Source organism: Aphelocoma coerulescens, chromosome 7 (genome assembly GCF_041296385.1).
Source record: "Aphelocoma coerulescens isolate FSJ_1873_10779 chromosome 7, UR_Acoe_1.0, whole genome shotgun sequence".
NCBI classification, from domain to species: domain Eukaryota; kingdom Metazoa; phylum Chordata; class Aves; order Passeriformes; family Corvidae; genus Aphelocoma; species Aphelocoma coerulescens.
This window is the reverse complement of record NC_091021.1, coordinates 11768241-11781410: the sequence shown is the minus strand read 5'-3', so window position 1 is coordinate 11781410 and position 13170 is coordinate 11768241. Positions and strand designations below refer to the sequence as shown.

At 41.6% G+C, this 13170-nt stretch overlaps 1 protein-coding gene and 1 long non-coding RNA gene across 4 annotated transcripts in view; one reads left to right on the top strand and one right to left on the bottom strand.

Moving 5' to 3' along the window:
- Window positions 1-2239: 2239 nt before the first annotated feature.
- On the bottom strand, window positions 2240-7787 carry C7H2orf69 (chromosome 7 C2orf69 homolog). Its single transcript, XM_069022109.1, has 2 exons — window positions 7468-7787; window positions 2240-5715 (listed from the first exon to the last, which is right to left on the bottom strand). The coding sequence occupies exons 1-2, from the start codon at window positions 7768-7770 to the stop codon at window positions 4876-4878; spliced, it is 1143 nt and encodes a 380-aa protein (XP_068878210.1). The 5' UTR covers window positions 7771-7787; the 3' UTR covers window positions 2240-4875.
- Window positions 7788-7984: 197 nt separating this feature from the next.
- LOC138113604 (uncharacterized) overlaps window positions 7985-13170 on the top strand; it is a 62987-nt gene continuing 57801 nt past the window's right edge. For all 3 annotated transcript variants that reach the window (XR_011152283.1, XR_011152284.1, XR_011152282.1), the window contains exon 1: window positions 7985-8188. This is a non-coding gene — a long non-coding RNA (uncharacterized lncRNA). The remainder of the gene's footprint in view (window positions 8189-13170) is intronic.

Sequence of the window (13170 nt, the reverse complement as noted above, 5' to 3'; positions counted from 1 at the left end):
TTTTCATGATGGGGAATGGGAAAGAGCTAAGCACGTAGCCTGCAAGGGATGCAACAGCCTTGTCTGATGTCCAGGCTTAGGGGTATTGCTCAGTGTGTAAACTCTGGTGTGGGAGAAGAGCCTTGTTCTGCCCTTCAGCACTGGTCTGTCTCTTGACTGTTTTTTGTGTCCTTCAGCGGTGCTTTCTTTAGAAACAACTCAGCTCTGAAGTGCCAAGTTTAACAAAAGAAACTAGCAATCATGACTGAAAGTGCTCTCTTGAGAGCCTACTGAAAGAAAGAAAATTTATTCTGAACCTTGAAGTAATGGCACTCTGTTCCTTTTGAAGTACATAAGGTGTTTATACACATGAATTAAAAACAGATAATAATTTATTTTTCCCTTTTTAATTGCGTCAGTTGCTTTTCTGGTCACTTGCTTAAGTAGAATTTGACACTTCTTGGGTCACTTGGAAACACGTAATCAAGTCCTAATGACAGGAAACAACAAAGCCATCACTACCTTATAACCCACACTACAGTATATGCAAAATGACTGCCTGAATCAGTCTTCCATGGTTTCCATGGTGATGTGGAACAGCTAATCTGGTGTAAGTGGTTTTTTGTCAGCAGGAAGAGTGAATTATGCTGTTAATACCAACAGAATGAAGTTAATCAGGAACAGTATGTCTGGCACTGGAACAAGCAGTGCCTGTCTGATGCATAGGTGTTACATGATCTTGCATTACTGGCTTAATGACTTTATGTTGCTTTATTCAAGTCAAAAACAGTCAACCTGCATCTGAACAGAGTTAAGAGATCAATACCAACACAGCTTTGGTCTTAGGTTCTCCATCTGCAATATACAAATGTGCCTAAATTTTCATAAAGTTATGATCATTAGAAGTAAACTTTTTTTATTTGATCTACCAACCTTACAAACATTAAATGAGATTTCAATATAAGATTTAAAAAGCTTGTGAAATAACTTTGAAGGTGATTTAGAGGCTGTCTGTTATGGACTGCAGTCTTGAGACACCTGCCCTTGCTTTTGCAAAAGGGCACCAGACACATATTTGTGTTTGTGGTTCTCTAGGCTGTGATGTGTCTCTCACAACAGAGCACACACATCCCAAAATTTTCATTGTTACTTTAAATTCTTGTATTAACTGACAAGACCCCATGTGATTTAAAATAAGCATTCAAGGTAAATGAATGGGTATACAATTAACCTCAGTGCTTCAACTTTCTGTCTGTACAAGACAACAAATACTGTTTATGTGCAGATGAAGTAACTTACAGCTAAAAAAGAACCTCCAGGAAAAATCTGAGTGCATGTTCATGCACAATAACTTTTATCTGTGCATATGCACAGTTGTAACAGCCTAACTCCTGAACTGACTTAGCAGTCTTATTTACAATAATTTCTATGACTATTTAAATACATAACACTGCTGTTAGTTATCTCTATCAGCAGTAATATTTGTTTAGAAAGATAGAACAGCCTACCATAAAAGTGCTTGTGCAGGGAGGCAGCAGGATTTTATCAATGGGAGGAGAGAGAAAATTGCTCCTTTCAGCCACATGTTAAGGATTGGACCCTTAATAATTTTCCAGAATTAGGGGCCAATACTGATTAATGCATCAGCATTTGCAGAGAAGTGAGTAAATCAGTCCCAGATAGGAAGAAGTTTACCAAACTTCCTAGCATGTTAGATTCACACAAAATAAAATCATTTAAGTTATCTAGACAATTTCACAGAATCAAGCCTTGCTTCAAAGGAATTTAGCAGTCACAGTTTAAAACATGTTAGCATGTCTCAAAATCTGAAGAATGTCTTGTCTATTGTACAAGAAACAAGCATAATATAAAGGACACCAGTCATTACTAGGTTGTACTAAGGACTGTGTCATGTTACTCACTCCGTTAAAAAACAGAAGTGTCTTGAACTATACCACTATAAGCAGGAGAGCCACCTAACTTTAGGCATTTACATCTAAGCTTATTAAAAACTGCATTTACAGTTAACGTTGAAAAACAGACATATACAAACTATGACCCATTTCATTCTAACATAGAAATGTCCCACCCTTGGCTACTTCATGCCAGCTTTCCTGTGTTTGAGATGCCAGTAAGCTGGTTTAGAATTATGGATGCTGACTACACAAACACAAAGCCTCCTTGAAGAAAAGTTATCAAATAAATCTGATTTTTTAAACTAGGTCTCCACAAATACCTGATAAAGCTTAATCCACAAAACTGCACGCTCCTTGTTTAATGGTTTTACACTGACATCAAAGTGGTTTCACCCATTAGAAATAGTTTATTTTCTACATTGTTTGCAAAATTTATTTTTAGCATGCATTGTAGTGAATGACAGAGGCACATTCCAACAGAGTACTACAGCTGTTTAAAGAATGAAAAACAACCAGTCAGTTTTCCCTCCACAACACGAGGTCTCATAACAAGATTAGTTTTACAACAAAGTGCCTATTCTTCAAAGTAATACAGCAACACTTGAGCCTATTTAACAGTTATTGTAGGCAGCCTCCATCAAACAGGTTAGTATTATTTTCATAGGACAGCCATCCAGAAACTTTTGAAGACAATGTCAATATTTTAATAGCTATTTCCAAAAGCTTGCAACAACGTAGTCCTGTTGTTTTGGGAGGCAGAGAATTGTTTAGAAATTGGTCTCTGATCTGCAGTGTTATTGGATTGGGCAAGTGTTAGCACACCCAGCTTAGCCTGGTCAGTCTGAAGCTGAGGGAGCAAAATCAGTAGAATGTTCTAGGGTTTTTGTTGGTTTACTTTTAAAAAATTTATTTTGTAAGTGGATAGTTAAATATATTTCAAGCCATTTGTCGGCTTTCTATTTAAACCACTTCTTTAGATGACCCATATTTCCTTTACAGAAAAAAGTCCTCACATATGCTGCGTTATCAAAAGGACCAAAAAGGGGAAAAAATGTTCCTTGAAACACAAAATTGTTATAAGCCTATTAAGATGGCTTAAACCCTTAAATAGGGTTGAACAAAATCTCAGAGAAACAGCCTAAAATAAAAAAGCAGATGGAACTAAATTTCAGGTTCTTTTAATCAAGTGTTAGTTTGTTTGCATGTTGCACTTTTCTCCATCAAAACAGATTATTTCTTTTGATAAACTAGGTACATTAATCTAATTATTAGTGATAGTTCTTCAAATTGTAAAGTGCACACTGCATGCATAATCCTTTCTACCCCCCTTAATATTTTGAGTGTTAAGAAAATTTTCATAGTTCAACACACTTTTCTCATTGTTCAGTGAGCACTGATGTACACAATCTGCCAGAAGTTGTCTACAGGGAACCTTTTAAGTTTTAATGATGCCAACAGAAGAAAGATGACCCAGGACTTCTCTTCCACAGTGTAGGAGTCACAGGAAACAAGGAGCAGGGCAGAGATCTCAGTAAGCTATCAAACACAGAACCAAGGTTGAATAAAATACCCCTTTTCAGAACTTAGCCACAGTTGTTTGTGTAATCTTCACAGTGTTTTTCTAACTTGCTTTTGTATTCCTATACTTCCAGGAAATCCAAAACCATTTGGAGCTACTGGTTCATTTTTAACAGCTGCAGTTGTCTTTAAGAATGCTTCTAAGCTTTGTAGATAAACAGAAAGCTACTTACCACAGTAGAAAAGTTCCATTAATACCATCACTGTCCATCTTTCAGTATCTCTTTCTTAAGAACACTCAGGTTTGAGGTCTGAACTGGATTACATCTTCAGTATCTGATCTGGCTGGCTTTCTATTTAATTAGAAGTTAGTTTTTTCTGTAGGAAAGATTAGGCTCCAAAAATAAGATTTTTGGATGGCTCTGAAAGCAACTACTGCAATACATTTAAAGGAGATAATAGATTTTAAACCTGAGGCATTTTGAAAGAGCTGTAGTCAACAGAGTCTAAATTTTTTTAATGCAGCTTGTACTGTAACATGCAACATTATGTGCTTATGGGTCGATTTAAAGCAACAGCAATGCAGCAACCACCAAGAAAAACCTTACCACCCCAAGGCAGGGACATCACCTCTTGACGTGGTAATAAAGGTATTACTGCTGGTCCTTACAGAAGTTAGCAAAGCAATAGCCAGGTATGTTAAAACAGGGATAAGCTACACCCTAATCAACATTCTTGGTTACTTAACACTACTAGATCAAAATTGTCAAGCCCCCAGGTGAAATGGCTAGTCACTAGCAGATACTACACAATTAATTAATGAAGCTTTAGAGTGACAGAAATGGCAAGGCGCACATAAGGGAGAGAAATGCATTGGCACTATTATTCCAAAGGTGAATATTTTGTGATTTCGTTTCAAATAGGAGAAATCTTACAAAACTGGAAGATTTAAGTACCTAATAAAACAGGTCTTAGCAAAATATATAACTAAGATTCTTCTTACAATTAATTTCCTTATGCCAAAAAAATAACCTTACATCTGTTACTGACAAAGACCAGTACTTTTAGCCCTGGAAGCCACACAACTGAAGTATCCACACATCTGAAATTCTCAAGTACTTTAAAGTCCCATTAAATGCAGTAAATGATATTAGACATCCAGGACTAAAAATTCTGCCAACAGTTTAAGAATAAACATTCACATTTAACAAAAAGACATGTATAGGATTGTTCTTCATAACACTCTTTTCCAGGAATCAAACAACAACATCTGTTATAGTTATGGGGTCCCAATATGCCTTTTTCAAGCTACAGAAATTTATATATAGTATCTATTAGCAACACAGAACTGATTTAGTATTCTGTTTAGAAAGCATCTGCTCAAAGCTGAAAATCTAGATGACAACATTTACAGTGTTAAAAGTGCTGCTACAAAGAATACCCTGTTCACATACATACAGTCTCAAAACACTTCATGAACTCTGAAATGGTTGTCTAAGGAGGGAACTTCATCAGCAAAATGCAGCTGATCATTTACTTCCACACCAAATTCTTCAAGTATCTGTACAAATTTCTCATGCTCTTTCCCAATCCATGACCTCATTGTGTCAAATACTTGGTACGGTGTAACATGAGCATGAACTTCAATTCCTGTCTCTGCAAGTTCTTTCAGCATTTCAGGGTAAGTAACCCAAGTATTGCTTCCTCCCGAGTGACCACCATCCAGCCAGTAAATTGCTTTTATGTTTTTTAAGAAGGCATCTGTATTCTTGTCTTTTTTAGCTTCCTTCAGCTCATAAAGCAGTTGGTTCAAAACCACACAACCTTTACTGAAGCCAATCAAAGTAAACGATGCTGCACCTACAGCAGAGGGTATCATGAAGTTCATAGCAGAATTATTAGAGCATTCACAATCTCTCTCCCTTTCTTTGGATGAGCAGCCATTTGTTGTAGGAACAGACTGTGGCTGTGATTTACAAGCAGCTATTTTTGCATCCTTGCTGACACCATGCACACTTTTCTGGGACAGCAGAATATTCTGAGAGAGTCTGAATGCATTAACTAGCAAAGCATGGAGATGCCTAAAAGCTCCAAAGTCAGTGCTGTGCTCTGGTGCTCCAAACATGTTACTTGTCACAAAATTGTCATAACAACTGAATTTGTGCAGGTGCATTCGGGAACACTTTATGACCCAAATAAAGCTATTGGGGAACCGGCGAGCAAGTATGGTAGCAACATTTTCAAAACTCCAGTGCTCCCACTGAAAGTTTTCTGGGTGGCAAGACATGACGTCATGATAGTTCTGAAAAATTAAAAGAATAGAAAAAATGCATTACATCATGAAAAGATTCAGCTTCAATGTACCCATACTCATAAGAAAGGATTGCAAAAGAAAAGCATGCATTAGAGGCTCTCACTTGTTAGGTTAGCAGAACAAGAAACACATTAAAGAAACTGGTATATTTCGATTTGCTTACTTTAATATTTTTTACCACATATTTTTAATAACCCCAAGATAAATACAATAAAATCAGCACATGAAAATATTCATAGTTTTTGTTGACTTCACACCAAAAGAAAATTAAAATCTTATTCAACTTAGTATGACACAGAATACATTAATTTTACTATACTTTTTACCATCTACAGAAATACTGATTATCTTACTACAAATCAAAAACAGACTTAAATCTGTGTAGCAAGTTTTCTGGATTTTATACTTAAAAAAAACCCCTCTCATTCAGCTGTAGGAAATTTTATTGCCTTATTCACATTCATAGAGGGCATAGATGGAAAGAAATTAACCCCCAAGTCATGAATGAACCTCATGTCTGAAATCATAATGGCAAAGAATACTAGGTCATTTATTTTACTAAGGAATAATGAAGCCATATGCAGGAATGGCAATCAGACAGGTCTTCATAGGCCATCCCAATCCTTAAAATAAGAACACCCAAAATTCTGCATCTTTACCTTACACAAGGGGAAAGCCTTTTCCCTTGAGAAAGAAGGCACTACCCCTGCTTTTGAGACGCAGTAATAACAACTGAGATTAGCTGGCTACCAGAGCATGTTCTGTTAAGAGAGGTCAACCACATGCTCAGGCACAGCACTTCAGAGTCTCTCTGCAATTTCTCGCCAACTCAAGAGACCCCAAGTGCTTTCCCAGGACAGGCTGAGAAAGCGTCAGTTCCTGTCAAATTCCCACAGGATGGTGTCTGGGATGTCCGTACACCTGCACGGGGACATGGTGCTCTGCCTGGGGACAACTGGGCACCTAAAGGGTTTCATTGTCTTGTCTTTATTGCCATTCCCTGCCACGCTTTCAGACAGTGCCATCCCTGTCACAAATGTCACCCTCAGGCAGTGCTATAGGGCTGGAATGAGTCCAGAGAAGGGCAATGGAGCTGGTGAAGGGGCTGGAGCACAAGTCCTGTGAGGAGCAGCTGAGGGAGCTCGGGGGGTTCAGCCGGGAGCAGAGGAGGCTCAGGGGCGGCCCTTATTGCTGTCTACAACGCCCTGAAAGGAGCTGTAGCCAGATGGGGGTCGGTCTCTTCTCCAGGGCAACAAAAGGACATAGTTTTAGGTTGTGCCAGGGGAGGTTTAGGCTGGACATTAGAGAGCGTATGTTCACAGAAAGGGTGATTAGATACTGCAATGGGTAGCCCAGGAGGCAGTGGAGACACCGACCCCGAAGGTGTTGAAGGAAATCCTGGACACGGTAGTTAGTGCTAGGGTCTAGTTGACGTGTTGGTGTCGGTCATAGGCTGGACTCGATGATCTCCCACTGTGTGCCTCTGAGGACGACTCGACTCCCCTCCACTGCTGCTCCAGCTCAGGTTTCCGGAGGGCCCGTTCCCGCTCCCTGCGCCCGGCCGTGCGGGGCAGCGGGATTCTCCGATGGCCGCGGCGGGAGCCGGGCAATGCCCACCCGCACAGCCCTTCCGGGGGGCGCGTCCCGCCAGCGCCGCTTCCCCGCTCCCGCACTGCGGCCGCTCCGCCGCCCGGGCGGTCCCGGCCGCCATCGCTCGCCGCCCGCACCCGCGCGCCGTACCTGCACGTCCCCCGGGAAGTACACGACGTGGTGCTGCGGCGACGGGGCCGGGCCACGCGGGGCCGGCGGCGGCAGCAGCAGCAGCTCGTTCGTGCGGTGCGGCTCCGCGCCCGGCACCTCGGGCAGCCGCAGCCACGGCGGGCTCAGCCGCACCGCGGAGAATCCCCCGCCGCCGCCCGCAGGCCCCGCGGCGCAGGCGGCCGGCGCCCCGCAGAGGCTCATGGCGCTGCCCAGGCACAGCGCTCCGGGGCCCGCGAGCCCCCGCAGCAGCGCGGCGGCGGCCGAAGAGCAGCGCCGGCTCATGGGAGCGCCGCTCCGCGCACCGCCCGCCCGCGCGCCGCGCCTGCGCAACGCCCGCGCGCCGTCCCCCGCGCACCGGCCCGGCCCGGCCCGCCCCGCCCATCGGGCCCCTCGAAAGGGACCCGGCAGGGGGTGTCGCACGTGCGCCCGCCCCGCGATGACGTCACGAAGTCCTTCAAAAGGCGGCGGCGGGAAGCGCGCGGGGCCGTGAGGGAGCGGGTGCGCTCGCGGCGCCCGCGGGGCCGTACCTGAGCCCGTAAATCCCGGGAAAGCCGGGCCGGGAGGCGCCTTGGAATTGGGGAACGGCCGCAGAAAGCCTCCTCTGCAGGGCAGCAAAATCGCAGACTGTGTGGCTGTAGCAGCTACAGCACTAGGGGGGATTTAGCGCTCCACGTGGAGCAGTTAATTTCCAAACTGGGAGGTACGTGTCTTCGTTTGTCTCCTAGGGCTGCTGGTTGTATTTCAAAAAAGTAAATAAAAAGGTAGCTTAGACATACTGACTTTGGTTACACTGGTTCTGCTACATTGGAAGAAAAGCTTTCAGGGGTACTGTTGAGAATCTCTGGATTTTACATGGCAAACAAAGTAAGGAAACAGAGCCTTTCCTTTATTCCTAAGCATTCCTGGTTCCTTTTCTAGAATCCTGAGATTTCACATATTTATTCCTTTATTTTATTTTCCTAGTCTACTTAAAAACATTTGTATGCAAACCTAGGAAACTACCAGATACCAAGCCTGACTCCCACTAGCTGAACCATTCAAGAAAGCAGAGTTAATTGAACACTAATTGCCTAATCAAGTAATCAAGCTATTCACTGGTTTCTTCTTTTTGGAAAATTCAACAAATTAAAGAAAATATGGTGACGTTAAGGTTATTTGTTAGTGCAGCAAGATAGAAGCCAGCAGAATACTTTAGACTGGCTTAATTTTTGAAGTATAAGTTCTAGTCTGCATGTTTTTGTGTGGACTGCCCATGGAGGTTCAGTTTGAGCTATGACGTGGTCATGGTCTATTTGGCACACTGGTATTTTTCCTGAGTGTGCCTTTGGGCTCATGCCAGAGCAAGTGCAATAATTCTTATGTTCTAAAGCTCATCCAAAGACTTCCAGAGAGTGGAGCCATTGAGGGTCCCCCTTAGAAGCACAGAAGACAGTTGTGTTGTGATACATACTTGAGATTTCGCTGTTTGATCTGTAAGCAATTCATATTTTTCTTCAGCTGCAGAAATCTGAACAAGGTTGACGTGTGGCCCTCTTGATTAAGGGAGTAAGATATTTTAAAGATTTTTTTTTACTTTATATGTTTCTTAGAATAGCAGAGATAAATTAAAATTTTTAGTGATTTCTGTTTTATAGTTGCTTGATTAAAATAGCTTATTTTTAAGCTTAACATTACTAATTTTTTTGTATGAAAATTATCTTTGATATGATTACAGCTTTTTCCACAAAGACTAGGAAAAATTTCCAACTTTTGGTCACCAGAAGATGGCGCTGTGCGGCGCCATTTGAAAAGTCCGTATCAGAACAGCCGCCTGGTGATAATCGCTTTTATGTCTTGGGAGGCTGATATTACCGGTGCCTTTCCATAGTGCTTTCTTTCGTTTAGTAGATGATTCATATAAGCAATGTTTCTAATACCTTTACTGTAGAGTTAGCAGCCAGTTCCAAGCCTGGCTTTGGAGCTGGAAATGTGGGAGTACCTTCCTGTACTCTCAGGAGCTAAAAATTGAGCAATCTAGAACTATCAAGTGGCTGAGGCTGGAAGATGCCTCTGGAGATTGGCTGGGTCAACCCACCTGTTCAAAACACATTCAGCTAGAGCAGATTGCTCAAGAACATGTGTACCTGGGCTTTGGAATATTCTATTCCAGTGCTTAATCACTTTCATGGGAAGAAAGGTGCTTTTATTGATAGTTAAACTTCCTTGTATTTCAACTTGTGTCTGCTGCTTTGTGCCCTCTCACGGATGCCACTGAGAAGAATCTGGAACAGCTGGCTTTACCTCATCAGGTGCTTATACATACTGACAACACCCCTGAGCTTTCTCTTCCTTAGGCTAAACCATCCCAGCTTTCAACCTCTCCTTGCACAAAAGATATTCCACTCTCTTAACCATGTTTCCAGCTCTTCATTGGACTTGCTCCAGCATGTCCATGTCCCCTCTAGTGAAAAATGGAGCAAAGGGCACAGCACTGCAGCCCTGGTGATGCCACATCTTCACATCAGTGAAGCACCACCTCCCCTGACCTGCAGCTGAAGTGGTTTCTAGCACAGCTGAGGAGGCTGCCTTTGCCACAAGTGCACATTGCATGTTATGTATTTATTGCTTACAATTCATATTTATTGCTTTCCTGTAGATACATCGCCTAGGAAATCACAATGGTTAACCTGTTTGCACAGCTACCAGGGTAGCAGACTGCAAACACCCACTTAGAGGAGCCACAGAATAAGTAGGATATAAGCACTTAGAACACTTTCTGATGAAATTTCAGGCTATGTTTGATGGGAAAATAAGGGTAAAAATAGATACCTGGATTTGCTCCTGAAGTTAGGAGTACCTTTGATTTTATGAAAAAAAAAAAAAAAATTGGGTTTTTTAGCATGCTACCCATATGTATTAGAAATCAAACTGTGAAGGCTCAAACCTGTCACATACTTGGAAAGATACTCAGCTTGACTATCTGGAGGAGCAGTAGCACAGGTAGGTAATAAAGGCATCAAGTAAATGCAAGTGTGGGACCCTGCTTCATCCTTGCTTCTGCACAGACTGGTGCAGCATTGCCTTCAGGAAGGCAGAGCTGCATTGGAGTTGGTAGGATTCTGTATCAAAGGAAGATTCACTTAGGAAAAAGGTTAGGGTCAAGGTTCCTAAAAACCTTGTGACACATCTGGACTTTTTTGGGAATGCGACTCATTGTGCCAGGGGCCAGCTAGAAATATTCAGGTGTTCACTTTGGAATTTTCCCAAGCTCATCCACTTTCTCCTGGTTTGAATTTTTGGGATATTGTTGTAGAATGTTTTCTAGATTTCTCTCTGTGAGCATGCCCTAAAGCTATGATCTGAGTGGAATCTTTCACAATGCCTCTGCTAATGAAGCAAAATTATTCAGGAAAAAGAATCTCTAGCTCCTTCATACAACTGTTTATTTCAGTTCATGCAGACAGATTTTCTTAGTCCAGTTTTGAGCAATTTGGGTCCATGCTGACACCTAAAACTTAATTAGGTGGGCTAAACGTTTTTCAAAACATATGCATATCACTTCTGTTCTCTATGAAGTACTTGTGCAGAAGAAATACTAGATAATCTACTAAATGCATACATATAAGAAGAAACTAGTGCTCTGCTTTTCTCATATGAAGCAGATAACCTCCAAAAAATGCCTACAGAAATAGAGCAAAATGGCTGTGCTCTGAAAATCTGGATATTTGGATCTTGATTGCTAAGACTTGCTTGCAGAGGCAGAGCTCTACTATGATTAGTGCTACCTGATGAAGAAGTAGGGATCCACTGATGAAAAGTGGTCAGGTAAAAGAAAGTTTTCATTTTAGTAATTACTGTTGAGAAACATGAATAATTACTATTGGTACCATGAAAAAACATCTGTGCTCTTCCTCTTTTGTGGCCTGTATTCTCTCCAGTGGTTTCTCCAAATGAGAGATTAGCTTGCCCACAAGGGTTTACTGGCATTATTAGCATTGTGGGGACAGCTATGGTAACCAAAGGGGGTGCTGGTACTTCTGCCCAGAAATTCTTATTTAACTGTAGTGTGCTCATGATGCAACTGTTACCAGGTAACTAAAGCTAATACATAAGGTTGTAGGGAGACTTTCACCTTCATCCAAAATGCTACACGTGTCTTATGGGAGAGCATGGAAATTAGTCCATGTCGTAGTCAGAATTCAGACACACACAATGATTGAAATTGTGAAATGGACTTTCTTTTGGTTATAGGAAATAATGGTGTACATGACCTGTTTTTCCCACTTAAAATAGAAAGCACCAATTTATTCCTACTCTCAAGAAGATCCAAGAAATCTTCTGTGGCATATTATAAATTTTAATGGAGACTGATTGCTCTGAGTTTGCTTCCAATCTTTGTCATGTGGCTGTTGCAATATGTAAGTGGATTCAATAATTGAGTGTATCAATCCTTACGCATATCACCCAATGAGGGCATGAAATACTGTATTTTTGAGGGGCCTTTGTCAGCCTTCATGTTTGTCCTTTTCTCTGTGATGCCTCATGTCTCCATTCTATTTACTCATTCTTTGCTTGCTATGCCCTCTATAATTGCAAAAGGAAAGACCTTTCCTTTTTACATGCTGCTTCTCTTACCACGTGTTCTTCTTTCCCCACAGCAGCCCTCACCATTTTCATATACCAGAACAGTCGTGAGTTGACCTCTGAGTTGCCAGTAGAACAGCCTGTCCTGCATGTGCAGTTCACTGCTCATTTTTCCCTTCTTCTGTAGGTTGGATGGTAAAGTGTATAGTACTTTTGCAGATGTCTACCCATACATCTTGGGGAGTTTGGCAGAAGGAATGTGTATCATGGTTGATTAGCAGTGATGAGAGACATGCATGTAAAAACCAATTCCTCTGGAGAGAGCTAATGGCTTACTCACCTTCTCAGTCTCTGAGTTCCCATACAGACCTTTGGGGCTGCCTACAGGGTGGTTAATTAGTTTAACCTGTCAGAGGCAGCTGTATCTGCAGTTTCTAAGTAGAAAGGGTACCACAGCAAAAATGGTCTTTATTACACTCAAAGCAATTTTTCTGAAATTGGCTATGTTTCATTGCCTTTACAGCATGTATGCTAATCCTGTGCTTCCATTCAGGGCATATATAAACAGCATAGACTAGAATTGAGGTTGTATGCATTTTCTTAGACCAAGAAAATAATTTTTAGTTTGTTTTAATCATAGCCCTTACACTAAAACATTTTAATAGGTGCTTCCCCAAAAGTCTAGACGAAGACCAACTGTCTGCTGATGTGATATTTTTGGCCAAGTGTTTAATGTATTTGAATTTCTATCTCTTTATATGTAGCAGCTGTAGTATTTCAGAGTAACATGCTTCCTGCCCAACTAATGTGCAGTGTACATATATACATATTTGCATATCTGTGTGTTATATTTCATATTTTACTTTCCTTTTAAACGTTTTTCAAAACATATGCATTGAAATTGCTAGTTTGCATTTTGGCAGAGGATTTGAATAGCTGTGAAAACACCTGTTAAATACTGATAGGAAACTCCTTAGCAGTTGATATGCACCTATGTCCTTCACTATTGAGAGAAAGTGCCAGGCCTGGCTCATCATTCTTTCAGGTATGGTAACACTTCAAGGACTGAGCTACCTGCCTCTGTGGTGGTGTGCACAGAGAAGTTCCCAGCGCTGCACA

Excerpts from the sequence above, each read along its gene's own strand:
- C7H2orf69 (XM_069022109.1), bottom strand. The coding sequence starts at position 7,770 with ATGAGCCGGCGCTGCTCTTCGGCCGCCGCCGCGCTGCTGCGGGGGCTC. Across the intron at positions 5,716-7,467 it reads ACTTCCCGGGGGACGTGCAG|AACTATCATGACGTCATGTC; the intron begins GTACGGCGCGCG and ends TTAATTTTTCAG.